Source organism: Phragmites australis, chromosome 11, assembly GCF_958298935.1.
Source record: "Phragmites australis chromosome 11, lpPhrAust1.1, whole genome shotgun sequence".
Classification (NCBI taxonomy): Eukaryota; Viridiplantae; Streptophyta; class Magnoliopsida; order Poales; family Poaceae; genus Phragmites; species Phragmites australis.
The window spans coordinates 29,567,780-29,595,326 of record NC_084931.1 but is presented as its reverse complement, the minus strand read 5'-3'; the positions used below and the strand labels follow the sequence as shown (position 1 = coordinate 29,595,326).

The 27,547-nt window shown below is 43.0% G+C and overlaps 3 protein-coding genes and 1 non-coding gene across 4 annotated transcripts; 3 read left to right on the top strand and 1 right to left on the bottom strand.

Moving 5' to 3' along the window:
• Window positions 1-4,015: 4,015 nt before the first annotated feature.
• Window positions 4,016-4,154, bottom strand: LOC133885959 (small nucleolar RNA Z247). Its single transcript, XR_009903291.1, has one exon. It is a non-coding gene; the product is annotated as a small nucleolar RNA Z247 (small nucleolar RNA).
• Window positions 4,155-11,287: 7,133 nt separating this feature from the next.
• LOC133885475 (secretory carrier-associated membrane protein 3) lies at window positions 11,288-16,459 on the top strand. Its single transcript, XM_062325197.1, has 12 exons — window positions 11,288-11,462; window positions 12,226-12,324; window positions 12,614-12,676; window positions 13,221-13,254; window positions 13,707-13,829; window positions 14,146-14,208; window positions 14,313-14,406; window positions 14,509-14,554; window positions 14,663-14,730; window positions 15,457-15,505; window positions 15,899-15,964; window positions 16,079-16,459. Exons 1-12 carry the CDS (start codon window positions 11,406-11,408, stop codon window positions 16,163-16,165), a joined length of 849 nt encoding a protein of 282 aa, XP_062181181.1. The 5' UTR covers window positions 11,288-11,405; the 3' UTR covers window positions 16,166-16,459.
• Window positions 16,460-17,482: 1,023 nt separating this feature from the next.
• Window positions 17,483-21,147, top strand: LOC133885444 (H/ACA ribonucleoprotein complex non-core subunit NAF1-like). Its single transcript, XM_062325163.1, has 3 exons — window positions 17,483-18,430; window positions 18,963-19,040; window positions 19,685-21,147. The coding sequence occupies exons 1-3, from the start codon at window positions 17,723-17,725 to the stop codon at window positions 20,921-20,923; spliced, it is 2,025 nt and encodes a 674-aa protein (XP_062181147.1). The 5' UTR covers window positions 17,483-17,722; the 3' UTR covers window positions 20,924-21,147.
• Window positions 21,148-24,596: 3,449 nt separating this feature from the next.
• LOC133883876 (uncharacterized) lies at window positions 24,597-27,183 on the top strand. Its single transcript, XM_062323264.1, has 6 exons — window positions 24,597-25,033; window positions 25,722-25,799; window positions 25,888-25,922; window positions 26,008-26,063; window positions 26,558-26,665; window positions 26,848-27,183. The coding sequence occupies exons 1-6, from the start codon at window positions 24,665-24,667 to the stop codon at window positions 26,904-26,906; spliced, it is 705 nt and encodes a 234-aa protein (XP_062179248.1). The 5' UTR covers window positions 24,597-24,664; the 3' UTR covers window positions 26,907-27,183.
• Window positions 27,184-27,547: the final 364 nt, after the last annotated feature.

Genomic DNA, 27,547 nt, shown 5'->3' with positions numbered 1-27,547 from the left:
AGGGGGAACCGCTGACCCTATCTTGGGCTCAGCGTGCTGCATGTTAGATGGGATCGGAAAAGCCCCGATCGTGGCTTACATATAGCGGGGGTCAACCTGGGAATACCGGCCAAGGGAGTTGTTACAAGTCTATCTTCTATTCCTTAACAATGAAGACCTATTCCTTTGGCCGAGTACACCAGGTAGATGAGATTACAACGCATGCACGCATGCATACATATCAAATATACACTACATCTAACAGCCTCCCTCAATCATAACCGTACTAGGTTAAGATTGTACTTGAAATTCTCCAAGAGTCGATCTGAGAGTGGTTTTGTAAATCCATCAGCAACTTGATCACCTGAAGAAATAAAATCAACTTCCAGTAATTTCCAAGACACTCTCTCCCTGACAAAATGATAGTCAACCTCTATATGTTTGGTTCTAGCATGGAACACAGGATTAGCTGTCAAGTATTTAGCACCCAAATTATCACACCATAACTTAGCAGCCCATGGACTACTGATATTTAATTCTCAAAGAAGAGTCTGTATCCACATCACCTCTGCTGTAGCATTGGCCAGAGCCTTGTATTCAGACTCAGTACTGGACCGTGATACTGTACCTTGCTTTCGGGCACTCCATGACACAAGATTGGACCCCAAAAACACAGCAAAGCCTCCAGTTGATCTCCTGTCATCTGTGCTTCCTGCCCAGTCTGCATCTGAAAAAGCACTAACCAGAGTAGAGGTTGATCTATGTATCTTAAGTCCCAACTTGGTACACTGTTTCAGATATCTTAAAATTCGTTTCACCGCTGCCCAATGAACAGTGGTTGGTGCATGAAGAAACTGACAAACCTTGTTCACTGAATATGCAATGTCTGGTCTAGTGAGAGTTAGATACTGTAAAGCACCTACTATACTCTTGTACTGTGTTGCATCATTAGGACCGAGAGGTGTACCCTCATGTATAGATAATTTCTCACTAGTGCTTAATGGAGTTGTAACTGTTTTGCAGTCTGACATGCCAACCCTTTTTAATAAATCAGAGGCATACTTATCTTGTGTTAGTATAATCCCATCACGTACCTTTGTTACTTCAATGCCAAGGAAATAATGGAGTTCTCCTAAATCCTTCAGTGCAAACTCACTCTGAAGATCTTGAAGTAGTGTTGTTGTCCCTTTCTCTGTGGAACTTGCGACTATAATATCATCAACATAAACTAACACAAATATAGTAATGCCTCCCTTGCTATAGAAGAACAGAGAGGTGTCTGCCTTGGATGCCTGGAATCCAAGAGAAATCAATTTAGCACTCAGCCGAGAGTGCCATGCCCTCGGTGCTTGTTTCAGCCCGTACAACGCCTTGTCCAGCTTACAGACATAGTTTGGTTTGGAGGAATCTTCAAATCCTAGAGGTTGCTGCATGTAAACCTCCTCTTCCAGGAATCCATGAAGAAATGCATTCTGCACATCAAGTTGTCGAAGGCTCCATCCACGGGAGACGGCAATAGACAATATAGCACGAATAGTGGCAGATTTAACGACAGGACTGAATGTATCCTCATAATCTATTCCATACCTTTGTTTGAATCCTTTAGCCACCAAGCGAGCTTTATATCTGTCCAAGCTTCCATCTGATTTTCTTTTAACCTTGTACACCCATTTACATCCTATCACATTTCTCCCTTTTTGTGGTGGAACTAAATACCATGTTTTGTTTTTCATCAATGCACTATACTCAGTATTCATGGCTGCGCTCCAATTCTTATCTTCAAGAGCTTCATCAACACTGCAGGGCTCACCAGTGGAGGTTAGAAAACTGTATCTAACTGTGCTATCAGTATATACCTTTTCTTTCCTAATCCCATGCTGCAGACGCGTGCGAGGTCTGTCCACTGGTGCAGCACTCGGATCACCATTCGCCTCAACCACAGAGGATCCAGGCGATGGTGTTGTTGCATGCACAGGCGATGATGAAGACGCCAAGTTAGGCCCACCTGGGCCCCTCTCGGTCGGTAGCAGAGGGGACACGGAGTGCTCGCCCCCCGTCGTGGCAGGCTGGGACTGGCGAGGACCACCAGCGCCCGGTGCAGGAGTTGGTGCTGATCCGCCTGCCGCGATCCGAGGAAGGGATCCCGAGGGGGATCCACTGTCACCGCTGTCAGGTCCTGGCGCCGGATCTTCTTCGTGTTCTGAAGCAGCAGAAGGCACCTGATTTGTAGATGAACTGTGCTCCAAATTTCCTGTATTTTCTGCTGGATCTTCTTCATTTAACTCAACAACAGAATTAGCATTAGCAGGAGGACGATTAGTAAATTGATCTACAGCTGCTACACCCCTAGGATTAAGCAAAGTTGGATGAAGGAGATCAATTTCAGAACGTAAACGGGCACCAGCATTGGAATGTAACTCAGAGAAGGGAAAAATATTCTCATCAAATACCACATCCCTAGAGATGTAAACACGGCCGGAGGAAATTTCAAGGAACTTGAAGCCTTTGTGAAGACTGCTGTAGCCAATAAAAACACATCGTTTTGATCTGTACTCAAGCTTGTGAGAGTTATAGGGACGTAGATTTGGCCAGCATGCACAACCAAAAACACGAAGAGTAGAATAATCGGGTTCCTGCTCAAAAAGACGTTTGAAAGGTGTGGAGTTCTGTATGGTTCGACTAGGAATTCTGTTGATTAAATAGGTAGCTGTAAGAAAAGCTTCATCGCAGAATTTTAAGGGCATAGATGCATGCGATAAAAGAGATAGACTAACTTCTACAATATGACGATGTTTTCTTTCAGCGGAACCATTTTGCTGATGAGCATAGGGACATGATACATGATGAGCTATCCCAATTTTATTGAAGAAGGAATTAAGCTTCTGATACTACCCTCCCCAGTCTGTTTGCATAGCAAGGATTTTCCTGTTGAACAATTTTTCAACAAGAGTCTGAAATTCTTGGAACTTATGAAAAACTTCAGATTTATATTTTAGCAGATAGATCCAGGTAAATTTGCTATAATCATCAATGAAACTCACATAATATTTATTCCGACCAATTGATTCTGGTGCAGGACCCCAGACATCAGAAAACACAAGTTCCAAGGGAAATTTAGAAACACTAGATGACCTTGAATAAGGTAACTGATGACTCTTAGCTTGCTGGCAAGCATCACACACAGACTCACTAGTTGACTGCTCTAAGACAGGAAGATTATTGTTGCTAATAACTTGCTTAACAATTGCTGATGCAGGATGACCTAAACGGCTGTGCCACCTCGACAAGGAGACTCTGGTGGCACTGCAGGCTTGCTTTATTGAATGTGCAGGAAGAGGGTACAGGCCTTTCTCACATCTTCCTCTAAGAATGGTACTCTTCGTTGCCTGATCCTTAATTAAAAAGAAACTGGGGTGAAATTCTAGATAAGCAGAATTATCAGAAGCTAGTTTATGAACAGAAACAAGGTTCTTTGTGGCTTGTGGAACATATAAGACATTTTTTAGACGAATATCACGATTTGGGGCATGAACAGTAGTATGACCAATACGACTAATGTCCATACCTGCGTCGTTGGCAGTGTGAATTTGATCACCACCATGATACTTGTTCTTGACCGTCAACTTCTCCAGTTCTCCTGTGATGTGATCTGTGGCGCCCGTGTCGATGTACCAGATGGTGTCGACGGTGTATGAGCTGGTGGCGGCCGCAACTAGCTTTGGATCTGGCACATAGTCCTCCTCAAACCTGTGCCAATAGATTTCTGCTGTATGCCCTTTCTTGTAACATACCTGGCACAAGGGCCGATCATCTTCTGTATTCTGAGGTGCCGCACGACTATTGTTGCTGTTGAAGCCACGCGCACCTCCTCTTGGTGGTCCACCGTTGCCGCGACCGCGCTGAGATCCACGGTCGCGACCGCCACCGCGCTGTTGCCCTCCTTGGCCACGCGGTCCGCCTCGATTACCACCACGGCCACGGCTTGCTGCATTGGCCGCTCCATTGCTAGAGTTCCCGTATGTGAGATCCATACGAGTCTCAAAGTTGAGCAGCTGCGAATACAGCTCCCCAACTGTGATCAGTTCTACCCTTGCTGTAAGGGCAGTTACCAGCGACGTGAAGTCTTCGCCGAGCCCGGTGATGATGTACTCCACCAGTTCTTCATCGTCGAGACGTCGTCCTGCCGCCGCCATCTCATCTCCCAGCGACTTCATCTTGGCGAAGTACTCAGCAACACTTGAGTTGCCCTTCTTGGTTGTGGCGAGCGCAATGCGCACATTCACGGTTCGCGCTCGAGTCTGCGAGGCAAACGTCTCCTCGATGATCTTCCATGCTGCCGCCGCAGTCTCGCACGCAGATACTTGTATCATCACGTCCTTGGACAGGGATGTGAGGAGGAAGCTGAGAACTTGTTGATCCGCCGCCTCCCATTCTTCATACGCCGGATTCAGCGTCTTCACTTCTTTGTCATCTGTCTTAGTGATCAGATGAGTTTCTGGTGCTGCAGAGTCGCCAGTGAGATGACCCTGGAGCCGAGCGCCGCGTACGGCTGCCTTGACCTGCGCCTTCCATAAGGTGTGATTGGACTTGGTGAGCTTTTCAGCGATGATGTGGCCGGCGAGAGGATTTCCAACCGAAGAAGAGCTCGCCATGGTGGAGGATGGAAGATTGATCTACTGAGATTCAATCTTTTAATTGGCTCTGATACCATGTTAAGATCAGAGGCGCAGTAGGGGGAACCGCTGACCCTATCTTGGGCTCAGCGTGCTGCATGTTAGATGGGATTGGAAAAGCCCCGATCGTGGCTTACATATAGCGGGGGTCAACCTGAGAATACCGGCCAAGGGAGTTGTTACAAGTCTATCTTCTATTCCTTAACAATGAAGACCTATTCCTTTGACCGAGTACATCAGGTAGATGAGATTACAACGCATGCACGCATGCATACATATCAAATATACACTACATCTAACAAAGTGAATATGAACGAGGAAAGGAATCGGGAAGAAAACGAAATGAAGAAAATATAGTTGGAGATGATCTTAAATAACATCAGTTTATCACGTGAACACGCGCTATGTCTGCATGAACAACGCACACACGACGACACGCAGAAAGGTTAGCCAAAGCATCCAACAACAAAGTGGCCGATTGAGTTGCGACTTCTTAGTTCATGCATGCACGTAGTGGTGGTCATAACGAGTAGGAGGATGACGACAACGGCTACAGAGATATTCATCCGTGAAGACTCCATTGCCTTGAATTTTTTTGTGTGCCGAAGAAGAATGATCGGATAGCGAATGAGTGAAAGCCCAGAGCCTCCCAGCATGGCAATATATTATCAGATGTGGAAGAGCAGAAATTAAAGGATGCTCCAAAACCCTACTGCAGCAACTATAGCAGAAAATTAATTGTTAACATTACAAACATGCCCTTCTTATGGTAAGGCTGTGATTTTTAGACAAAAGGATAGCCCTGTTTTTATTGAAAGTAAAATACTCATAATAAAGTAAGACTACAAATTAATCCTCCTGTAAAGTCTCCTTTTGAGCGTCTAGCTGGCTGCAAGGGTCTTCTCCGACATCGATGTTCCCAAACCTGTACTGGCTGGCAGAATATGCGTAAGAAGAGATCAGTGGCGGACTCCTTTTGAGAACGATATTTGGATCCGCGACATTGAACATGATCTGACGGAGGCATTACCGTATGCGTGGCCCCCTACAGCTTAAGGCCTCGTTTGGCTAGGCCTGGATCGCCCGGGATTGGGGCTCAATCCCGCCCTCGCGGGGAACAGAAACCACGGGTGGGAATGGATCCCGAGGTGCACCGAAAATGCATTTGGCACGGGCGGGAGTTGGAATGAATCCGTCCCAAGCCTCGCCAATCCACGGGAGAAATCAGCACCCCAAGCCCAGACCGGGAACAATTCATTCTCTTTTGTGTCGGTCATCCTCGTTGGCGGCATCGGCACTCGCTCTCTCGTGAGCGTCACCTCCAACGGCGAGGCTGCGGTCCCTGCCCTCCTGGCAACCTAAGTCTCTTCCCCTCCTCGTGCTCCCCGCTTCCCCGCTGACGCGCCCACACCGCCGCCGGGCCCGATCCCCGCGCCCAAGTCAAAAATCCAAGCCGAGGCCCTGTACCCAACGACAAATCTCGTCGCCAGTTCCCTTCTCACCGCTCAGGCCCAACGCCTTCACGGCCAGTGGTGCTACAACGTTTTCCGTAGCGCCATCAAGTGGGAAAAGATTCAGTGCGCCTGCTTCTCCCAAGACAGCGGCATGCTCTGGTTCACTGCTGTCAACGACCGTCGCATCGCCGTCGTCGTCCCCAACGACGTCGACCTCATCGAGATACTCGTCATCAACGGCGTCGACATCTCCATCTCTGAGGGTGACACCGTGAGGCCCGACTGCTTCCTCGCATTCATCGGCAACCTCCTCTTCCCCCATCCTTGTGCTTCAGCTATCGAGCACTACGGCCGCAGCGTCCAGCGTGCGTGTTCAGCAGCCAGCAGCATGCGAAGTCCACGCTGCCGACCCTACAGAATCGGATACGAATGAGAGTTCAGTCTACCAGATGGCGAATGAGAGTTCGAGACAGAATTGAAGAGGTGTGCACACGCTGCATGTTCGATGAAATGTGTGAGCGGTGAGAAATTGCAGAAATTTCATCAATGTTCTTTTTGCTTGACATTTGTGAGCTGCTTTGAGTTCTTTTTTTCCTGGAATTTATAGTTCTTCTAGGTTCAAACTATTTTTAACCTTTTTCAAATTCTTTTGAATGGACGGGATTAGTTCCTAAACAGCTCGCAAATGATCACTTGGATTATAATTTGGTTTGGTTTTAAACCCGTTGTGGATTGGATGGTTGGAGGTCGATTAACCCAATCCAAGGGCGTGGGTTATTCCATCAACGTGCCAAACTAGGCCTAAGGGATGATCCGTGATATTGAACGGTTTTCTTCGCAGCTAATGAAAGCCCCTTTAGACCCTTAATAATTTGTTCCTATGGATGAAAGAGAGGAAGAAGAAAAAAAGAGAGGAAGAAAAGGAAAGTAAGAGGAAGAGAGGTGTGGATGAGCCTCAGATCCTTTATCTCTGCCACTGGCTTAAACCATTTGAAAAATCATAGAAGAACACCACTACTCGTCGTTACATGAGTCTAGAAACAGTCTCGCAACAACCAGAATCCCCCGACCACACTAACGTGACTCTACAATTGTGTGGAGATAGAACACAAGATTTGCTCGTTAATTCCAACTGCCAATTATTGTACCTACAAAAGTAGGAGTGACACCGCCTTTGTTCCGGTTGCTCGGCAATGGTTGTCGACCCAAAGCTTCCCTTGTAACTCGAGCACCACTCGGCATGTTTTATTGGTTTCGACCCTAGTGAAGCAGCCATATCCTCCACTCAGCTCAGCATGGTTCAATTAGAAAATTTGCTACCTCAGTTGGTCCCAAACAAATCCAGAGTTCCGAAATTTTTGTTGCTATGTTCCACTCACTGATTCGAATTTGTTCGAGTAGTTAGCATTCCTTAGCTATGCTGCTACCTGCATGTAATTGAGGGAGGTTTCTCCCTGACCCTTGTACTCAATGGCTTAAGTTAATATATGCCTGGTTTCTAAAAAAGGTTGGGTTGTCGACTTGTGGAATGGATTTACAGGCTGCAGTGTCGGCCACGTTGTAAAACTTAGGTGGATTAGAGAAGAGAACAAAGAGTGTGGGTTTGTCAAGTAGGTCAGCTCGAGACAATTTACCTACAATGTTGCAGGTTAAGTAGGGAGACTACCTTTAGAATCGTCTAAAAGATTTATATAGAGACTTAATTTCAACGGTATTTCCTTTTTCGTAATTACCGTGTCTGTGCGATTTTTTTTTTATCATTAGTAGAGGACACATAAAACTTTAGAAAATGTGTTGTGGCAATTTGTAGCAATCTCTCAACTAAAAGGCTATACATAATCGCACCACCATATCATGTTAAATCCTTAGGTCCAATATTTTACTCATGAGTGCCATGTATGATGCACTCTTGCAAATTTGTGCTTTTTAGGGTCTTAATTTTTAGTCTACGCCGCTTAGAAAATTGAAGGCTTCTAGGCTTCTTACTCGTCGTGTACTGGAGTTGTTGAAACAACTTTGATAGGAAAAGGGGCTTTCATGCTTCCTTCAAATGCAGTGGTGCGGTTGCCCCGTGCTACGAAGTGTAAATCTCCTTATATGACGGATATAATATATTTGCTGGTAGAATACTCTCTCTGTTCATAAATAATCTATGTATTTTTAGAAAAATCAATTTTTATGTATTTTGATTAATATTTAATTAAGTTCTAAAAATATTTAGTACATAAAAATATACAATTAAGTTTATAATTTACAATAATTTCACACATACTTATATAGATTTTGTAGTTATAAATAATATATTTATAAGAAAATCTTAGTTAAAAACTAATTTTAAAAACTGAGCCTAAAAGTTTACTATTTCTGAACGTGTAATAGGTTACACAACAATAGTAGAGACCGGAAACTAAACGTCGTAATATTTATATTTGTACAACTCTAGGTTTATTTATTAGGGCGATGATTGGTGGATTTGAACATGACAACATCAGCGATGATTTGTTGCGACGTAGAGTCCAATGCGATGGCAAAGGCTATGTAGCAACATTTGACGAGCTTGGACTGGTCCGATTTATGCTTTTTTTCTGAATTGATTTTTTATGTCTTTGTTCTAGTTCAACACGAGAGCTCTTGTAAATCATTTTTTTAGTGTGGTGATGGAGATGTAAATGTAAGAATACTCTCATCAGAGTTCATATGTAAGGGTAAGACTATACTCACCAGTGCTTTTAGCTTGGGCTGGTCCGATTTATGCTTCTTTTTCTGAATTGATTTTTTTTATTTCTTTGTTGAAGTTCAACACGAGAGCTCTTGGAAATCATTTCTGAGTGTGGTGGCAGAGATATAAAGGTAAAACTATACTCACCAGAGTTCAAATACCGGTGTCTCATATATGTAAGTGTTTTTTAGCGGTATTATCTGTAAGTTATGACAGTGAGCGTACTTGAGTCTTAATGATTTAAGGGGGAGTGATATACTTGGTGAATGCTTCAACAAGGATTAGGGAATTGTCAACTCCTCGATAACTCGGATAAAAATCGGTGTTCTCTTGTATATCTTTCTACTTTTTTCATATTTAATTTGAGCATTTACATTCTTGTAAGCTTTAAATTCCGCAATTTGCTTACTGTCTTTGCTTGCTTATTTTGTTATCTTGCTCTATCTTGTTCGCGGAGTTACATTATATTTATCTAGGATAAGGTTGCTACTGATTTTAGTTTTTAGTAAAAGTATTTTTAATTAAAGCCCAATTCACCCTCTTTCTCTTTGGTCATTCGATCCTTTCATAAGAAGCTTGTGAAAGCAGCTTTTAATAATCCATCATCAAAATTGCTATCATCCGACAATATGTTGTTGGATAGCTCACTTAGCTTTTGATCTTCTAAAAGACCAAATTGTCTATCAAACCTGAGGTAGAATTACCCACCACTACCCTTCCTTTACCTCGCTACCTAAGCACCTCTGGACCCCTGAACAGATCTTGCTCCAGCCTTCCGGCAAACCTAGCACCACCACTATGGAGGATTTCGGCTCCACCGACGTGGTTGACATTGCCCTCTCCTACTAGGACGGCCTGCAAGCATCTCCCTCCCCCTCAGCATCTCGCGGTGCGCAACTATTCTCAGGCGTTGTGGCAGGCCAAGGCGATGAGGCGGCGCACAACTCGTTCCCCAGTGACGACGTGATGAGCTACTTCCCTGGCGATGACAGCTCTCTGTAAGGAATTATCCAAATAGTATTCTAATTAATCATTAAATTGATTATGTACTTAATCATGACTTCAATGATTAATCAGAATACCTCTCTGGTAGTCCCGGTACGTGTTTTGTGGCTAAGATCGAAACACATGCTTTTTCAACAAATCAATTACAACAAATCTTAACAAAGAGCGAGTAATTTAATTATATTGTAAGTTCTTAAGCATCCACAATTTCTTACTATTTACATCAAAAGAGAGTTAATAGGAGACTAAAACTAATCAACTTCTAGACAAAAGAGAACTTTGCAGCAGAAGCTAAAACTATAAACAATAAAAGGAGGATGGAGCCATATACCTTTAGGCTCTCTCACAAAAATACAACCACTGAGTAGTTGCCTACTCGTGCCCATCACCACCATCGGTGGACGTAAAGTAGCCAAAGATTAGCTTTATCTCGTCGGTAGCACCTGAAAGAGCAGCGTGAGTACAAAAATACTCATAAGACTTAATACATATTTGATACTTATAGATAACCTAACTTCAAGGATTATGAATTAGAATATTAGCAAGAATACGATCACATAGTTAAGTAAATTTTTATGCGAAAGTAAAATTTTATAAAAACATGTGCGTATATCTAGATTTAACCAACGCAACTATCTAACTTATAACCATCAATTGAACACATATGTAAAAAGAACCTTGGTAATAAGTTGTGTCAACAACCATTTCAACATCTCAATAACCGGATGGTCATCTCCTGCATAGACTCATCCAGCTAGGACGTGTTTGGATGAGTGGCTCAGCTCGTGCATGCACCCGCTCATGCAGTACGCTCGTGAAGACATTCGTTTGGATGTCTGGATGGCCTGCACCCGCTCATGCAGCTGCATCCGCCCAGCCAGGCTCGGGGAAACGCCGAAATCAGTCGTTTCCGGTGGGCCTGGCTGGGAACACTGTGCGTATGATTTTTTTATTTAAAATTTAATTTTATGTAAAGGTCTAAAAATTCTAAATATTTTTGTGAGTAAATTAGAGGTCACTAACAACCCATTTTAATTAGTTTGATCTAAAAAACCTAAGTCAATATTTAATTAAAATTCTCTAAAAATCATAAAAAATTCACTAATATTCTTATCCGATGATATACTAATTTATAAAAATATTTTCAACATAGGTTATTTGGTAAAAAAACGAGTTTCTTTGTAATACAACATATACTCATGCAGACAACCAAACACAATCTATTTTCAATCAGACTGAACACATGCAACTAACCAAACAAACCCAACTATATCTCTCTAACCTATCTCAACTTAACATGTATAACTCATACAGCTAGACTGAAGTATACATTCAACCAAAACCCCTAGCAAAACGCAAGCTAAGTCCTGCACCGTACGGCCAGTCTGGCCTTTCGCATTCCTGGGCCGCCTAACAGGCTTGCTGACCCCACCTGTCATAGCAACAACCCCCTGCCACTCTCGTTTCTCTTACCCCATACTCGAAACACGCAGGCAGGGAGGTGAGCGGTACGCTACCAGCGCAGCGGTTGGCCACCACACCACGCCGGCGGAGGAGGGGGCAGCGGCGGCGGCGATGGCCGGGAAGCAAGGCCGCAACGGCTTCGAGGACGACAACGTGAACCCCTTCGCGGTGAGTGCTCCTCGCGCTACACGCCCCACCACCCTGTCTCTACTCTCTACAGCCTTTCTACTCGCGTAGATCTCGGGGTTCTTATCCGATCCAATCAGCTTCCGCTGCGCTCGCATTTGGTATCCGGCTCTTGATGGTTCATCGCGCGCTGGATCTGAGCTCTGGAGGGGGGGGGGGGGGCGATGGCGAGATGCAGATTTGCGCGCTTGGAGCTTGGTAATCACGTGCGCTGTATAGGTTGCGCAGGGTGCTTGGGGAGCGGTTGCTTAGCTCTAGATCTGTTCGTTCCCATGCGTTGAACTAGGTTGCGAAGTAGATGACCGATAGCCTGTTTTGCGAGGTTGGAAGTGAGATATGCGGTTACGCGTTTAGCTACCTTAGTTGTTGGAACTCGGGATCTGGTGTCATTAGCTTGCTAATGCGATGTGGGACCTTTTACTGTGATGCAAGGGCATCTCCCAGCTTTGCTGCTCAGGTGCCATCTTATATTACTTGCAATGTTTTGATCGTGCATATTTACTGATCGTTGGGCAATGCAAGCCAAAGTTTCAGCTACAATCATGAGGCAATTCTTCTACCCAGCTTCAATTGCAACTGTTGACCTTTTTTTTTTGTTTTAGTTAGTTTCCTTCATCGGCTTTTCATTTTGTAGCAGGTTTAGTTGTAGCTCGTAGAAAATAATATGGTTACCAAGTTGCGTTACGTGGAGACTTCTAATTCTGCATCTGTTTTTTTAACAACATGACTCATTTGTCTTCTGCAGGGAGGAAGTGTTCCACCTGCCACCAATTCTCGACTCTCACCTCTATCACATGAACCAGCAGATTTCTACAATGTGGACATTCCTCTCGATTCGACTAAGGTACTTGTAATCCAAATGAATGTTGAGCATTGCACAGTTGCACCGTATGGAAGTTTTGAGAATATTTTCGCCACTTAAGAGTCAAGAGAATTGTGTTAACTGAGCTTTTTTCTGTAACTGGGCACATGCACTCTTCATCATGGATTTTGTCAATTTTCATGTCCAAATAGCATACCATGTAATTCCTTTATTGTGCTATTTGTGTGCCAAGTTAGTTTTGATTATTTATACGGTTAATTTGTTTGCGGATGATTCCTCATGTGATACATCCATCGGTATCTACATTTAGGATCTCAAGAAAAAGGAGAAAGAACTTCAGGCTATGGAGGCTGAACTAAACAAAAGAGAAAGGGTATGTGCCTTCGATTACAGAATTTTCAGCCTTTTCTATGCCTTTTGCCAGTTATAGCAATTCTGATAAATTAAATACAAGCTATGTCACGCGTAGTCCTGAAAACAATATGTTTCATAACTTACTCTAGGATGTGCAATTTACCTCTGCTACCGGAGGCATTTGCTTTATTAAGATATCCAATGAAACCATAAATGATATTTATTGCCAAAGCATTCCTACTCCAGACAGTACTCAAATATTTCATTTTAGATAACCAGGTTGATTTGTATATGATTTATATTGATTACCAAAACACTCCTGCTTCGTACGGTGCTCAAAGATTTCATTTGAGAGGGCCATGTTGCTTTACATGTATAGTGTGTTGATTTTTTGAGCGAGATATCTTAGCATTTTGACTCAAATAAGGAAATTTCCGCTGTGTCCCATACTCCCATGTGTTTGAAACTTTGAATCCATGTTCCATATGTTTACTGTATGCAGTGCACTGTTCTTTCTTTAAATTTCTGGTCTGATTCTTTTTTATGTGTCTCCATTGGCCTAGGAATTGAAAAGGAAGGAAGAGGCAGCATCCCGAGGTACATTTCATATTCATTCCTGTTTTCGAATAGCTGTTTATTTCGCTTTGGTACATTTGCAGCAAAAAAATTTGAACTCATAAGAAAGATATTGCTTAAGGTAATGGGTTTATTGAGGAAATTTACTGAGAACTGATGTCTGTCACTCAACTCGGGCGAAGCATTGAGTGTTATTTCTATGTTCGGTTATTGGCGATATTTTCTGAGAAGATTACTTTTCCTAAATTATGTTTGCAAATATCATTAAGTATGTCTTCCAATTTGATTTGTGTGTGTTTTTTGGCCTTTTAAAAAGGAAAAATGTTTTTTCTTCTCATAAAGCAAATAAGATTGGATACTTATTTCGCATTGCCTGTTAGAATGGGATTGAACTGTTTGTGGCCAAGCACCCTGAAGAAATCTGGCTCGCTATTTATTTTCCCTAACCTTTATCACTTATTTGTTTTTTGCAGCTGGCATTGTGATAGAAGAGAAAAATTGGCCACCCTTTTTCCCTCTCATCCATCACAATATTTCAAATGAGATACCTATTCATCTACAAAGGATGCAGTACCTTGCATTTTCGTCATTTTTGGGTAAGCTCTTACAATGTCCAAAATGTGTTGATCAGTACTAATGTGCTGTGCTGCCTTTGTCCTTTTTTTTAGCTTAAGTATGTTTCATTGATCTTTTTACATATTATCCATTAACAGTGTCACTACCCCAATAGGGAGTGAAGGTGATAAGCCTCCACTCCTTTTCTTATTGCATAAATAATTTATCATGTTCATTTGATTGGTGGATTGATGAATTTCGCAGACAAGGAAATTCTGATATATAATGGCTAGTTTGTTCATTTGGCATGCATTTCTCAACTGAAGTTCTCTTTTCCAATGCTTGGATCTCATGCAGGACTGACAGCGTGCCTGTTTTGGAATGTCATAGCAACTACAACAGCATGGATTAAAGGGGAAGGTAAAGTTAAAGTGTACCATATTGACATCTCGTCTATCTTCTTCAAATCAGCACTTGTTACCTTACTGACGCTTCAAACTAATATGACTTCTCTTCTTCTACAGGTGTTATCATCTGGCTGCTTGCCATTATCTACTTCATATCTGGTGTGCCCGGGGCTTATGTGTTATGGTATCGCCCTCTTTATAATGCTATGAGGTTGAGCATATGCATTCGTCCTTTAGTATGACACCTTTTTTTTTTCACCTTTTCAATTGTTTGTCATGACTATATCTTGTTTTGTTTGACTGTCTGTTGCAGAACTGAGAGCGCTTTGAAGTTTGGGTGGTTTTTTCTGTTTTACATGGTAAGATACCGACATACAATAAACTAAAGGTTCCACACAGTCACCTCTTAGCATTAATTGTTCATACAGTTACTGCATGCCTTGCTGACGATCTTTGCCCATTTCCAGATTCATATAATCTTCTGCGTGTGGGCAGCTGTGGCTCCTCCATTTCCTTTCAAAGGAAAATCATTGGCGTAAGTCTCATGTATTACTGAAAGAATACTTGGTTTTTTACTTCCTGAGATGCAATAACTCATTACTGTTGTAAGTTCTCTATGAAGTTAGCTGCGAGGAGCTATATTTATCCCTAGTCATAATTTTATTCCATTTTTTTTATTTCACTTAAGAAATGGTGTAAGATTGTGCATGCTCGAGGTCAAGCGACAAGTTCATGAACCCATTTGTTGCCTTCTCCTGGGTTGTGGTCAATATTGATATTCACAAGGAACCATTGCAGAGATACAATTGTTGCCCCCAAATTTTCGGCATGAACACACTCACACACTTTGTTATTCTGGAACTGGATGTATAAGGATGTATAGGGATAGAACTTAAAATCAGGTACTTGCTAAAGTTGAGATCGTTATATTTCTTGCTAAACATGTGACCATGTCACTCTTAAGTTTCACTGACATTAATTGATAAGACATGGACCACTTGGTTTATAAGAACCCCAACGCCACCAGTGCTGTACTAGTAGTACAATTTAAAGAAGTTATTAATGCTATTGATAAAGTTTGGTTGGTGTTAGCAGCATTGAAAATTTTGATATATTTTGGGTGCTGCAAATCTTGACGTTGTCATCTAAACTTATTGGGACAAAACTCTGGTTGATTTAGACCTTTTCTACCACAGCATGCTCTCTTTGTTTACGTCCAAGTTTATTTGTAGTACTAACTATTTCTTTGCTGTTTCATCAGTGGGATTTTACCTGCAATTGATGTCATAAGCAAGAGTGCTATCGTGGGGGTAAGTCTACATCAGCATTTAGCCTTATTATGTGGTTATTAAGTTTACTGTCATGACTCAGTTTACTTACATGGCTTTACTTTACTCGGTTTCATGAGCTACGAATTTATTTACCGAAGGAGTGATATGTATGATGTTAGTACTTTCTATAGCACTAGCAGAGTCAACTATATAGACAGTGGAATCCTTGCATTTTGCAGCAGACCTCTTGTATCATTTCCTCAGCACTCATGCACCAATGATCCTTATAAGCACTTGATAGCATTTGCTGTCTGCTTTAGTTCCTTAAACTGCACGCTTAATCAAAAGTTGCTGCATTTAATAGTCATATGCTGGATTGGCATAGCTTATTTAGTTTCTTACTGATTTCCATTTCTTATTTGCATTTGACAGATATTTTACTTTGTTGGATTTGGTTTGTTCTGCCTTGAATCACTTCTGAGCATCGGTGTCATTCAGGTGATTGAATTTATTCTTTATTCAAATGAACCCTTCATTTCAGTCATTTCAATTAGGATAGTTGTTATGTTCTTCATATCTCTTGATCACCGAACTATTACACCCAACGTGCAGCAAGTATACATGTACTTCCGTGGAAGTGGAAAAGCCGCAGAGATGAAACGTGAGGCAGCGCGTGGTGCTCTAAGTTCCGCCTTCTGATGAAAATACGTCAGTCTGATTATAGCCAGTTGGTGGATAGAAGGAAACAGGGTTGTGTCAATTGAGGCATGGGTTCTTATACATCACTGCAGTACGCGGATTTGGATGGTCGAAAGCGTACATCTGATCATCCTTTTGCTGAACAATCCTCGTATGGATGCGTCAGGGTATTGGTTTCCATTTCTTGCCACGGTTTAGATGTGGATTATAGGGGATACGGTCGATTTTGGTGGTGCAATAGTCGAATACAATGTATTTGCATACGCTTGCTTGTGAGTGAAATTGCTTGGTTTATTTCCTGGCGTCATGCTTTGTCGGCCAAGACATCCGCTTCTATGATACAGTATGACCGATGCTCCCTGCTATGTTGCTTTCATCTCCAATGCATCTGCTATGTCGTCCTGTCTGTCGGCGTTGCGCTGTAATCTCGTCGAAACGAGGAAAAAGTTCATTTAAAAATACTTTTGAGGCCTCATCTTAGTTTGAATTTTAACTTTGAACTAGAAAATGGTCTACTTTACAACTAAACTCTCAAAACAGGCTACCACACAGCCCTCGTCCTAAACCACAGTGTTCAACCCTCATCCGAAACCAGTGTTTTTTGTTAAAATATTACGTGGCGACACGTTGGATTCTCACTGTCAACTTTAGTCATCAACATATAGACAAAATTCAGCGATTAAAATAAAAGCGTTCGTAAATTCATATCATCAGAAATCACTATGGTTTAGTGCTATACTTCAGGCAGTTATGAGAGTTTAAGGCTATAAAATGGACAGTTTCATACTTATATTTGAAAATGAACCAATGTCAGAGTTTAGGGTTTAAAAGCGAACCTTTTCTTTAGCTAAACCATATAAATTGCATTTCAAACCAAACACTCTAGTTTTTTGGGTTCTCAACTTCCCTACAAGCCAACTTCTTCAGAAACTAGGCTCTATGTCTAAAAATACTAGGGGCAAAAGCTTTGTCAAAAAAGGGCCATACTCTTTTTGGTATGGAAAAACTGTTTGAAAGGCTCTATTCCTGCGTTTGTTCCTATGTTTTGCATTTTATTTTATTTTATTTCTTTGCACTTGATTTATTTTTCAAAAGACATTTATGTTAATTTGGAGCACAGCCATTGCATGATACCCATTGTATCGGTGAACTGCACCTGGTAATAGTCGTTGAACTGCATTAGAGGTTGCAACAAGGCTCTAGCCCTGGAATACTGGATCAAAAAAGATTAAAAACAAAACAAAAAGAAAGAAAGAAAAAAGACAAAAAAAGAAGAAAGAAGGCTCTGGCTCCAAATGCAGCTGCCCTCCTCTCCTACTTCACAGCATAGTCCATACCCGCCGCCACAAGGTCTAAAACCCTAAACCCCCCGAGCTAGCGATAAAGCAAGAATGGCGCCGCCGCCGCAACACCTCCCACCCCATCCCCAAAGCCCTACCCCAGCCTCCCCCACCCATGGCGCGGCATCCTAAGCCCCCGTCCCCCTCCCCGCCCCCGCGTTCGCCACCGGACTCGGACCCCGGCGCCGGCTTCGATCCCGTCGACTTCGACTAGGCCATGTGGGGCGAGCTGGGGGGCAAGGGCCTCGGTCCCGCCGAGGAGGCGGTGGCTCCGCACTCGCCGGAGCCGACGACGACCTCCGACGACGCTGGGAAGGCCTCGGGTGGTTCGGCGGTGCCCAATAGCTGCGAGTTTGGTGTGAAGGAGGAGCCCGTCGAGGAGGACGGGTCGCTCGGCCAGGCTGGAAATTTTTGCGGCGAAGAAATTGACGAGAAGGCTGAGATGGTGAGCGGCGGATTGGGCGAGCTGCTTGCTCCGGATCAGCTTCTGACGTCGGGGATTAGTGATTTGGCTGTGAAAGAGGATGTTTCGGAGGGAGCGGTTGCCATGGAGATGGTTGCCGCACCTACTGATGTTGAGACGAATACCGCAGTGTCTGCGAAAGAGGAAGGCGGAGGCGACAAGGAGGAGCATGAAAGCAGCGAGGATGAATCGGATAGTAGCGAAGAGGAGGATGAGTCGAGCGAGGGTTCCTCCAGCAGCGAGGATGAGGAAGAGCAGAGGTCCAAGAAGGATGTGGATTCAAGTGAAGCCTTGTCCAGTAGTGACGAGGAGGAAGAGCTAGGAGTCAAGATGCACAGTGGTGCTGGTGGAACCAAAGGTGGTGGCCTGGAGGCCCTCCTCGAGGAGGGTGAATTGATGATTGGGAGCGATGAGGAGGGCGACGAGCCTAAGGGTCCTATCAAGTCCAAACACGAAGCAGAGGTATTGCGTTGTCGTATCTTCATCTTGTGATATGCATCTTCACTTGATACTCATTAGGTGCCATTATCTTGCCGCAGTGGTGCACTAATAGTTCGCGAATGGGTTGCGATTAGGTTTCTATTTGGTGTAATGACCTTGAAAGAAACTTTTGTTACATAGTTGATTTTGGAAGAGTAGCCTATACTTGGTATTAAATAGAAGTTTATTGTTGTGATTGTTAATTTGTTCATACTGATACCCTGTACTGTCTGTAAGGCTATAATAGTCGTAGAGATTGTGTGGTAGCACACTAATCTGTGTTGCTATGCAGTTCCAGTGCTAAAGTCAATTGTTTCAAACAGCGCATTCAGTTGCCATAAGAATGCACAAAAGGATATAAGCTGCCGTTTTTCAATTTTCCTGAAGTTTCAAACAGCGCATTCAGTTGCCATAAGAATGCACAAAAGGATATAAGCTGCCGTTTTTCAATTTTCCTGAAGTTTTTTTTTTCTGTTATTAGTGTGTGTCTTCTAATGGTATATATACATTGCAGGTTCTTCCTCCTGTCCCAAAAATTGAAATACAGTTGGAACCACATCATCAGACTCTTCCAGTGGGAACTATCTCAGCTGTAAGTCTTTTACTTATAGTTTGTTGTTTTCCTCTAAACCTTTGTCAAAAAAGCTGTATTCTTTAGTGTTTTATACTTACCCAGTGGAGTTATACTCTAAAGTTTTGTTTTCACATATCATGCACAAAAAAGCTGTGTTCTTTTGTTTTGAGAGCTTTGGGAGTGCCGGCTCCTTTTTTCATGTCATGATCATCTGTTGAAGATTAAACTAATGCACTTCATTTGTCTAGGTACTAAAAACAGTAGTTATTTTTTGGAAGATAATGGAGCAAATATTTTGTTTTTGGATTCAACTGTGGGTTTCTGTGCCCACTTGACTATATTTCATTACTTCAAAACCATGAAACTTGCACAAAGCTGCCCCAGGCCTGCAAAAATTCAGGTGCCTCGGCATGGAGTGGTGGGTTTGCTATGCAGGGTGGGTTTGGAGGGTTTTGTGGTTAGCTGCTTACACTAAGCTGTTGATTAGACCGGTTAATAACTGGACCTGTTAGCAGCTGTTAGCATTTTCAGTAGCTTACTTCTCAGTTGTGGTGTTTGAGATTGTTGTCAGATAATGGTCGATCTAGTCCTTGATTCGCGAAATGCAGTCTATTATGTATGAGTTCATATCCTGACTGTTTGCCTATCTGCTATCTATCCAGGTAATGGGTGAGAGGGTTATTGTTGAAGGGTCAGTCCAACACAACCCCCTGAATGAGGGCTCAATTCTCTGGCTAACAGAAATCAGGACACCACTTGGTATTGTTGATGAATTGTTTGGACCTGTGAAAAACCCATACTACCTCGTGCGATACAACTCTGAGGAAGAAGTGCCTGGTGGGATCAGTGTAGGAACCAGTGTCTCTTTTATAGCAGAATTTGCAGATCACATCCTGAATATGAAGGAGCTTTATGCAAAAGGCTACGATGCATCTGGAGACAATGATGAGGTTCAAGAAGATGAACTTGAATTCTCTGATGATGAGAAGGAGGCTGAGTTCAAAAGGTCATTACATCAAGCAAAAAGGCAGACTGATAGACAGCATGAGCCTAATAAACCTTCTGGTGATAAGAAGAGATCACAGCCCAGAGGTGCCGGATTTCGGAAAGACATGCCACCAAGGAACCGAGAAACACTAACACCAGGTCACCAGTCACAGCCTCGTTTTCAATGCTCAGATAGGGCTCCTGCAGTTGCTGAAAATATGGCCCGGTCATTGGGGCCTCAAAACATTTCTATGCGTGCTCCAACAATGCTGCCACCTCCCCCGACGAATCCTGCCATGCCATCACCTGTTCATCTTGCAAATCAGATGGGTGGTTGCTTCATGAATCCAGTGCAGTTCTTGCCGCAGCAATCAAACATGATTTGGCCTGGCAGGCTTCCACCACCGCCCCATCCTAACATGGGGGTAGAAGGAGCCGCCCTTGCTGCCAATATCATGCAGAACCTCCTCGCTGGAGCTAACCAGTTCCGGCAACAGTTCCAGAATCAGAATTTCGGTGGCTTCCCGAACCAAATGGCGATGCCCTTTCCGCAGTTTATGCCCCAGACCGGAGTGCCTGCAAATCCAATGCCGTTTGGTGGACCTCCTGTGAATTCCCCATTTGGTTCGGCACCTCAAGTGCCTATGGGACAAGGCAACTTTGGCCAGCCTCCACACATGGCCGGGGATAGGCAGGAACAGGGACACCCTCCTGGATTTCCCGCCAACTCACAAGGATTTGCAAACCTGGCGCAACCCCATGGAGATGGAGAACAGCCACCTGCGCAGTTCCATTCCGGGAAGTTAAATCAGGGGAGCTCGTCCTTCCGCTGCAGAAGGCCGCAGCAACACGTTGGCCGGCATTCCTCTGGCAGAGGTGCCTCTGCCAGTAGAGGCGGCCGGCATCGCAGATAGGTGGGCGGGGTGCTTTGCACCTGTGTAATTTTGACTCTTGTCGAACTTGGCTTAAATTCAGTGTGCGTGTTCCCGTGTATTCTTAGACGAGATAATGTGATCAGGTTGCTGTAATACCAGAGTTGTTTCCTGTAATGTTGCTGCAATACCAGAGTTGTTTCTTGTAATGTTGCTTTCTCGCATCGGTCGATACCATGCGAGATATAGCCTGCGGCAGTGCTGGCCAAGTGAACCGGTACGGGCATGCCTAGGCTAGGCTGGTTAGGCCTGGCTATATAACTGGGCTGGACTGTGCTGTGCTAGCCCATAGGCCAGAGGCTCAGCTCATGGTATAGCTTGTGAGGCATCAGCCGGCCTGAGCATGGTCGGTCGGCGGGGTGGCAGTCGGGGAATATATATATATATATATATATATATATATATATATATATATATATATATATATATATATATATATATATATATATATATATATATATATATATATATATATATATATATTAATTACAACCCATGAGCAGTTACTATTCACATTGCGTATATTTTTCAGTTACAATTTTAGGTAGAACAGTTACAATTTTACGTTCAAAAATATATAATTGTAACACGAGAAGCTAACACTGTGAATTACAATTTGTTATTCGTACTGCACATATCTCTCAGTTACAACTCGATACATTATGAGTTACAACTTGTTAGGTAGATCAGTTACAACTTCACGTCCAAAAATGCATAATTGCAATATGAGAAGCTAACACTGTGAGTTACAACTTGTTATTCGTACTGCGTACATCCCCAGTTACAACCCGAAACATTGTGAGTTACAACCCGAAATACTGTGAGTTACAACTTGTAGGGTGTGCGCAGATATGAACTACAGTGAGCATACCTGCAGAATATACATATAGTATATATATACATACATACACACACCCGATGATCGGGTGACATCTTATGAGTTCCGACTGGCAACATATTTAATAATGGGGAAGAGTAAGGTCTCGCCTGTTCAGCGGGCGATACCTTCATTCAATTTAATTCAACTGCACAACTATATATATAATTAGTTTTTTTAATATAACTACCTTTTTAGTGACTATTGTGATACTTCTAGGTACGAAGTCTGTTACTTATGTGAGTGTTTATAATAGTCAAAATATTTAGAGGAATGGATGATGGCACCATTGAAGTTCTTCATCGAGGTCATACGTCTGACCTTTAATCATATATTACACGACAGAGCTTCACGCATCATATCCTATAGCTTGGAGATATTCTACACATATGACATACGCTTCTTCATGTGTGCCAACTACCAGTACGACAAGCCTCGACATAAACCGTATGAATACCCACCAATATAGCGATATAGATCACTCATGTGGCACTTTCCACATGATTTAATGCACTCTCTTACTAATCTTCTCTCTTGTTTCTTTTATCCAATCTTCTCCACCTATCTGCGACTTCATGCAATGGCTCGATATAGAGCAAAATGAGGACCAGAAGCGATGGGTGGACATAAAGATGCAATGGAGGAGTGAAGCTTTACCAACGCCGCGAGTACGAGCGACATAAGGAGGAACTACGGATGAAGCGGTATGAGGAGGAGCGCATTGGGAACGCCACAAAGGAGCGTGTCGCGGCTCAAGCACGTGAAGTAGAGAGGGAAAGGAAGAAGGAGAGCGCTTGTTGCGCTAAGGCAGGGGGATCTGATGCCCTAAGAAATGACAAATGTTCTAAGTACACTCAGTAGAGATCATCTATTGTATCTCGATCTATTTCCATTTTCTAAGGCATGTTAGGTTTAGCAGCGGGATGGTATTAGGTTAGTTTTTAGGTGTACCGCATATGCCAATGTTTATTGTCATCTCTTACGGTTATGATCCATTCGCATAGCGATAAAAAACTCCATGTTCCGTGTAATGTTTATTAGCGTATGTGAATTTCGTACCGGATTATATGATATTTGTGCTTCATAACTACTGTTGTTCGACAAATTAGATTTTGTATTCTCACAAAACCACTTTGTAAAAAAATTCCACACACTTTTACACAAACTAAATAATTTTTTTAGAAAATAAATGTGCAATATTTTTCAATTTATTGAATACAAATTCTATTAAAAAAAACTAATTATACATATAGTTCTGAATTAAAACGAATGAAGGTATCGCTCATTGAATAAGTGAGAGTAAGGTCTTGCCTATTCATCGGGCGAGAGGAAGGTCTCACTCCTTAAACGGACGAGAGGAAGGTCTCGCCCGTTCAGCGGGCGAGAGGAACATGCGAGACCTCTCGCCCGCTCATTCTTTTCCCCAATTATTAAATACGCTGCCAATCGAGACCCATAAGGTGTCGTCCGTTCAACGGACGAGATCTTATTTTTACTCGTTGAACGGACGATGGTAGGATAGACTTAATTATTTTTAAAATGGACATATAATCTTGAAAAATTTGGAAAACAAATATAAAAAAAATTCAACGGTCAGGAGAGGTGGCACGGCGAGGCAGTGGCGGGGCTGGGCTGAGCCATGCCCATGCCATACTGGCTTATTGTGCCAACCCAGCTCATTTACCGTCATGCTGTATTTGGGTCGAGCTGAAAATTTCGTGTCTCGTGCCGACCCACTTGGCCAGCACTACCTGTGGTTGCCGCTGGGTGTGCTCATCTTCGGCTCCGTCACGCTGTGATCTTAGGTAGTGTTTGGTTCATGGGACGGGGTGGGACGGAGCGGTTCCATCCCATTTTTGAGCTGTTTGGTTAGAGTTCAGTGGGACGGGATGGTTCTGAATCAGAGAATATTCTTTAAAGATTCGGGACGGATCCGTTCCAAAAAAAAGGCTGAACGCAGCCATCCCACTTGGGACGGGTCACTGACAGTGGACCCGAAATCTAAAATATACTCGTTTCATCCCACCCACCAAACAAACATCTGATTCCGGACCATCCCATTCTATCTCTAAATACATAAATGAAATCATCCCATCCCACCTCACTCTCCAACCAAACACTACCTTAACTATCCAACGGCCGTGCCCAAGAGTTGTTGCCATATGCTCTGTCATGGCCCCAGGTGAGACTTGCACGGTGGCGGCGAGAAGGACGGGCAGGCGTCGGGCCGGAGGCATGCGGCACCGCCGCACCGGTGGGATGGATGAGTGCGCGTGACGATTATTCAGACGTGCGGCTGCCTAGCGCCTACTGTGTCAGAACGCGAGCACAGAGCCAATTTCCACCCAGGATCTTGTAATAACCGGTGCTAGACTTCTAGTACGTATCAACCCAAAATTTTGGATTGCTTGGCCACATAGAAATGCTCGGTGACTTCGAAGTTAAAAGTGAGAGATTTTTTCCTGAAGAAAATTGAAAAATTCCGGTAATTCTAGAAAAAAAAAGCTGTTAAAGGCAGTATTGCTCTAGCAAACGCTATCTCATCCAAGGCTCTTTGCACTTTACTTGTTGGCACAAGTCATTACGCTGTAGTTTGGTTTGGGTTCAGCCAATGGTGAATTGACAAAATAGCTGTGTTTCCAATTGTTCATCCAGTAGAGCGTCATATCTGGAACATTACTGCGGACTGCAGAGACTTCTCTTCCCCGGCTGCTTGCTGTTTCACCACAAAAAACTGTGGAATGAAAACCCAAGGAATAAAATGAAGATGAAAAAAAATCGAATTTACAAGATCAGCGTATCCCTGAAGAAGAATCTTCTCAAAGCGTCCGACTCCCTTCCCCTCCATGGCCTCACTCCAGCCTACTCTCCTCACTTCCTCCCCGCTCTGCGGCTGTGCGCATGCTCTCCTCGACCGAAGGATCAGGAAATTACCTCCAAGAATCTCAAATGGGGCCTGTTCCACGGCGAGACCGTCGGTCCGGAGCGAGTTCTTGGGGAAAGGTGGGGTCTTGGCTTGGTGGACGGCGGGAAGGCAGCGCCGGCGGCTTGGTGTGGCAGGAGCCGGGAGAGGGCCCTTCTTTGGCGGCGGCGGGAGGCGTATGGACAAGGGCACGAGCCGGGTCGTGGGGAACCTCGCTTTCGCCGCCCTCTTGACGTACCTCGCCGTGACCGGCCAGCTACGGTGGGTTCTTGACGCCATCGTCTCCCTCTGGGTACGAAAATTCTTCCTGCTGAGATGAACTTTAAACGGGTTAAAATTGCTGAGTAGTTTGTTTCGATGAAACGTTTAGAATTAGCGGCACTATGTTGTTTTAATTGCTTCTTCGATGCCTGACGGAAACACATGTCAGCTCAGCGCCTCAGCTGGAAATGCCTCGCTTGTGGTAAACTAGGCAGCTAAAATCGATACCTGCAATTGACCTACCAAGAATGCGGTGCATTTTTACAGTATGATTTTCTAGAGCATGCTGTACTATCTTCTCAGCTGACTTCAATTTTTGGTCAGTTTACATTTCCACCAAGTATTGTTTGTTTAGTAGGGCTAAGATCTACCGTACCAGTATTGGCTTGCTAGCCCGTAATTGCACACTGCTTCATTGACTCATGGAAAGTGAAACCTTGAGCATTGGGATTCCACAAAACCTAGAGACTGGAAATTAGAAACCTTGATTTAGATTACCCTATGGAGCTAATAACATTGATAAGTTTAGGCTAGCGATTTTGAATACCAAAAAAAGGATTGACTCTGCTAGAATAGCATTGATAAGCTTGTACGATTAAGAATTCAGCTTTTACATGCCACAAAAGGTCATTCAATCTTCATGTTTTTCATTCATCCACGATTTTAATTGTTTAAATTGACAATTTAATTTTGGATTTTGACATCTCTTGTGACAACAGCTCCTCACGATACTGCTGCCTATTTTGGCTCTGGGTGCATTTTTCTTCTTTGCAGGGCAAGATATACTCCAGGGCGATGTAAGTCACCCCATAAATTTGGTATTAGCAATTCCTGCTTTCTTCTGTTAATGTTGCCATATTCATGTTCTGTTTCTTTTGTTGGCAGTGTCCGAACTGCGGGAGAAGCTTCCAGATACTAAAGTAAGCATAAACGGAATTATATTAAACTTCTCCTATCATAGATTTGTACTTAAGGTGAATGTTGATTAGCTTAATTGCATTATAGGTCAGCTTTGAATGATGGTCCACAACTCTGTCCTTATTGCACCCAACCTTTCTCTGGTAGGCAAGACATTGTTTTCCCCCCCTATTTCCAGTTAACTGATAAATGAACTGTCGTACTTTCGCATGTTCATTTCCCCGCTGTGTGTCTTTTATGTCTTAGAAGAACCAATTCCTGGATGCACAGGTTTTTCGGTATAACCATATTAAGAATGCTGCTACCAGAAAATTATAGTGAACCTATAGTTGTACATCTGTTGATGCAGTGTAGATCTGGTATCACAACAGTGTTATGTTCAAGCTATGCTCCAAACCTTTTTAATCATTACTGAAGTATGTGCTATAAATTTGCAATTGAAAAGACAATGACACTTTTAAGTGATGGCATGAATTACTTCTCTTTTCCAATTTATGCTACCATCAGCCAAATGAGAATGGTCATGGAATCTGAATGTCTCCATTAGTCAAACCTATCATTCCTTTGTTTAGCATCTTTCTCGCTTGTCTGTGAGGAAACTTCTGTTGGAGCTAAGACATCCTTGTACATGATACAGTTCAGGGCAACAAGTTTGTTAGAGAATCTGCTAGATTTTCATCTGGAAGGGGCCCTACTGCTACAAACGCACAAGTGTTGAATGAGTTCTTCAATCGTGGCACGAAAGGTCCTACATTATTTATTTCCTTCTTTATCTTGCTTTTACTTGCATTTGAGCCATTTCAAGTGATTGATGACTGCCTATGCTTAGTAGATATACATTAATAAAAGCAAGCATTATGGTCATTGAACTTCTGCAAGCAATCTGGCTAGCTGATCAGTAACCACCCTTTGTGCTGGTGCGTGTAGGAAAGGCGCCTTTAGGAACAATTGTGGACGTCGAGGCTGAAGTCAAGGATGTCGAATGATACTTTCGCGGGATCGATCCTACATCAACACTTTTGGCAAATATATAGGTTGACACTGCATATAGTAGCAGGGTAGCGTGACTGGAACTGATGAGTTGTGCGTACGTGAAACCGGAACAGGAGTAGGAACATGGCGTGTTTAATTTTTTACTAAACAGACAAAGGAGATATAATATTAGTGATAGTTTGTAATATGATTCGTCATTTATGTTAAAATTAATGGGTCATAGTTGTAATCCGTCACTGATGATAAAGTAACAGGTCGTAGTTGTCATTAGTGATATGTCATTCTAAATCAGTCATAACTGATAGGTTAAGTTGTGATCTATCACTTATGACTCGGTACTAGTGATGAGTCATCTTAGACTATTCATAAGTGATAGTCATCTTAGACTATTCATAAGTGATGAGTTAAATTATGATCCGTCATAATGACTAACTTATTAGTGATGGGTTATCCTAGAAAGTCATTAGTGACAGGTTAAGTATTAACCTGTTACTAATGATCAGTTTGATGAAATAGAATAAACGAAGGAATCTTAACTAGTCAATTATAACTTGATCTATCACTAACGATTAACTTATCAGTGATGGGTCATCCTAGAGAATTATTAGTAACGCGTTAAGTATTGACCCGTCAC

What these genes read in the sequence shown, in the direction of transcription:
- LOC133885475 (XM_062325197.1), top strand. Translation starts at nt 11,406, where the DNA reads ATGGCCGGGAAGCAAGGCCGCAACGGCTTCGAGGACGACAACGTGAAC. An exon ending in TTCCTCTCGATTCGACTAAG is followed by an intron (nt 12,325 to 12,613) that starts GTACTTGTAATC and finishes ATCTACATTTAG; the next exon opens with GATCTCAAGAAAAAGGAGAA. An exon ending in GGTTTTTTCTGTTTTACATG is followed by an intron (nt 14,555 to 14,662) that starts GTAAGATACCGA and finishes GCCCATTTCCAG; the next exon opens with ATTCATATAATCTTCTGCGT.
- LOC133885444 (XM_062325163.1), top strand. Translation starts at nt 17,723, where the DNA reads ATGTGGGGCGAGCTGGGGGGCAAGGGCCTCGGTCCCGCCGAGGAGGCG. An exon ending in AGTCCAAACACGAAGCAGAG is followed by an intron (nt 18,431 to 18,962) that starts GTATTGCGTTGT and finishes TATACATTGCAG; the next exon opens with GTTCTTCCTCCTGTCCCAAA. An exon ending in CAGTGGGAACTATCTCAGCT is followed by an intron (nt 19,041 to 19,684) that starts GTAAGTCTTTTA and finishes CTATCTATCCAG; the next exon opens with GTAATGGGTGAGAGGGTTAT.
- LOC133883876 (XM_062323264.1), top strand. Translation starts at nt 24,665, where the DNA reads ATGGCCTCACTCCAGCCTACTCTCCTCACTTCCTCCCCGCTCTGCGGC. An exon ending in AAGATATACTCCAGGGCGAT is followed by an intron (nt 25,800 to 25,887) that starts GTAAGTCACCCC and finishes TTTTGTTGGCAG; the next exon opens with TGTCCGAACTGCGGGAGAAG. An exon ending in AGAAGCTTCCAGATACTAAA is followed by an intron (nt 25,923 to 26,007) that starts GTAAGCATAAAC and finishes ATTGCATTATAG; the next exon opens with GTCAGCTTTGAATGATGGTC.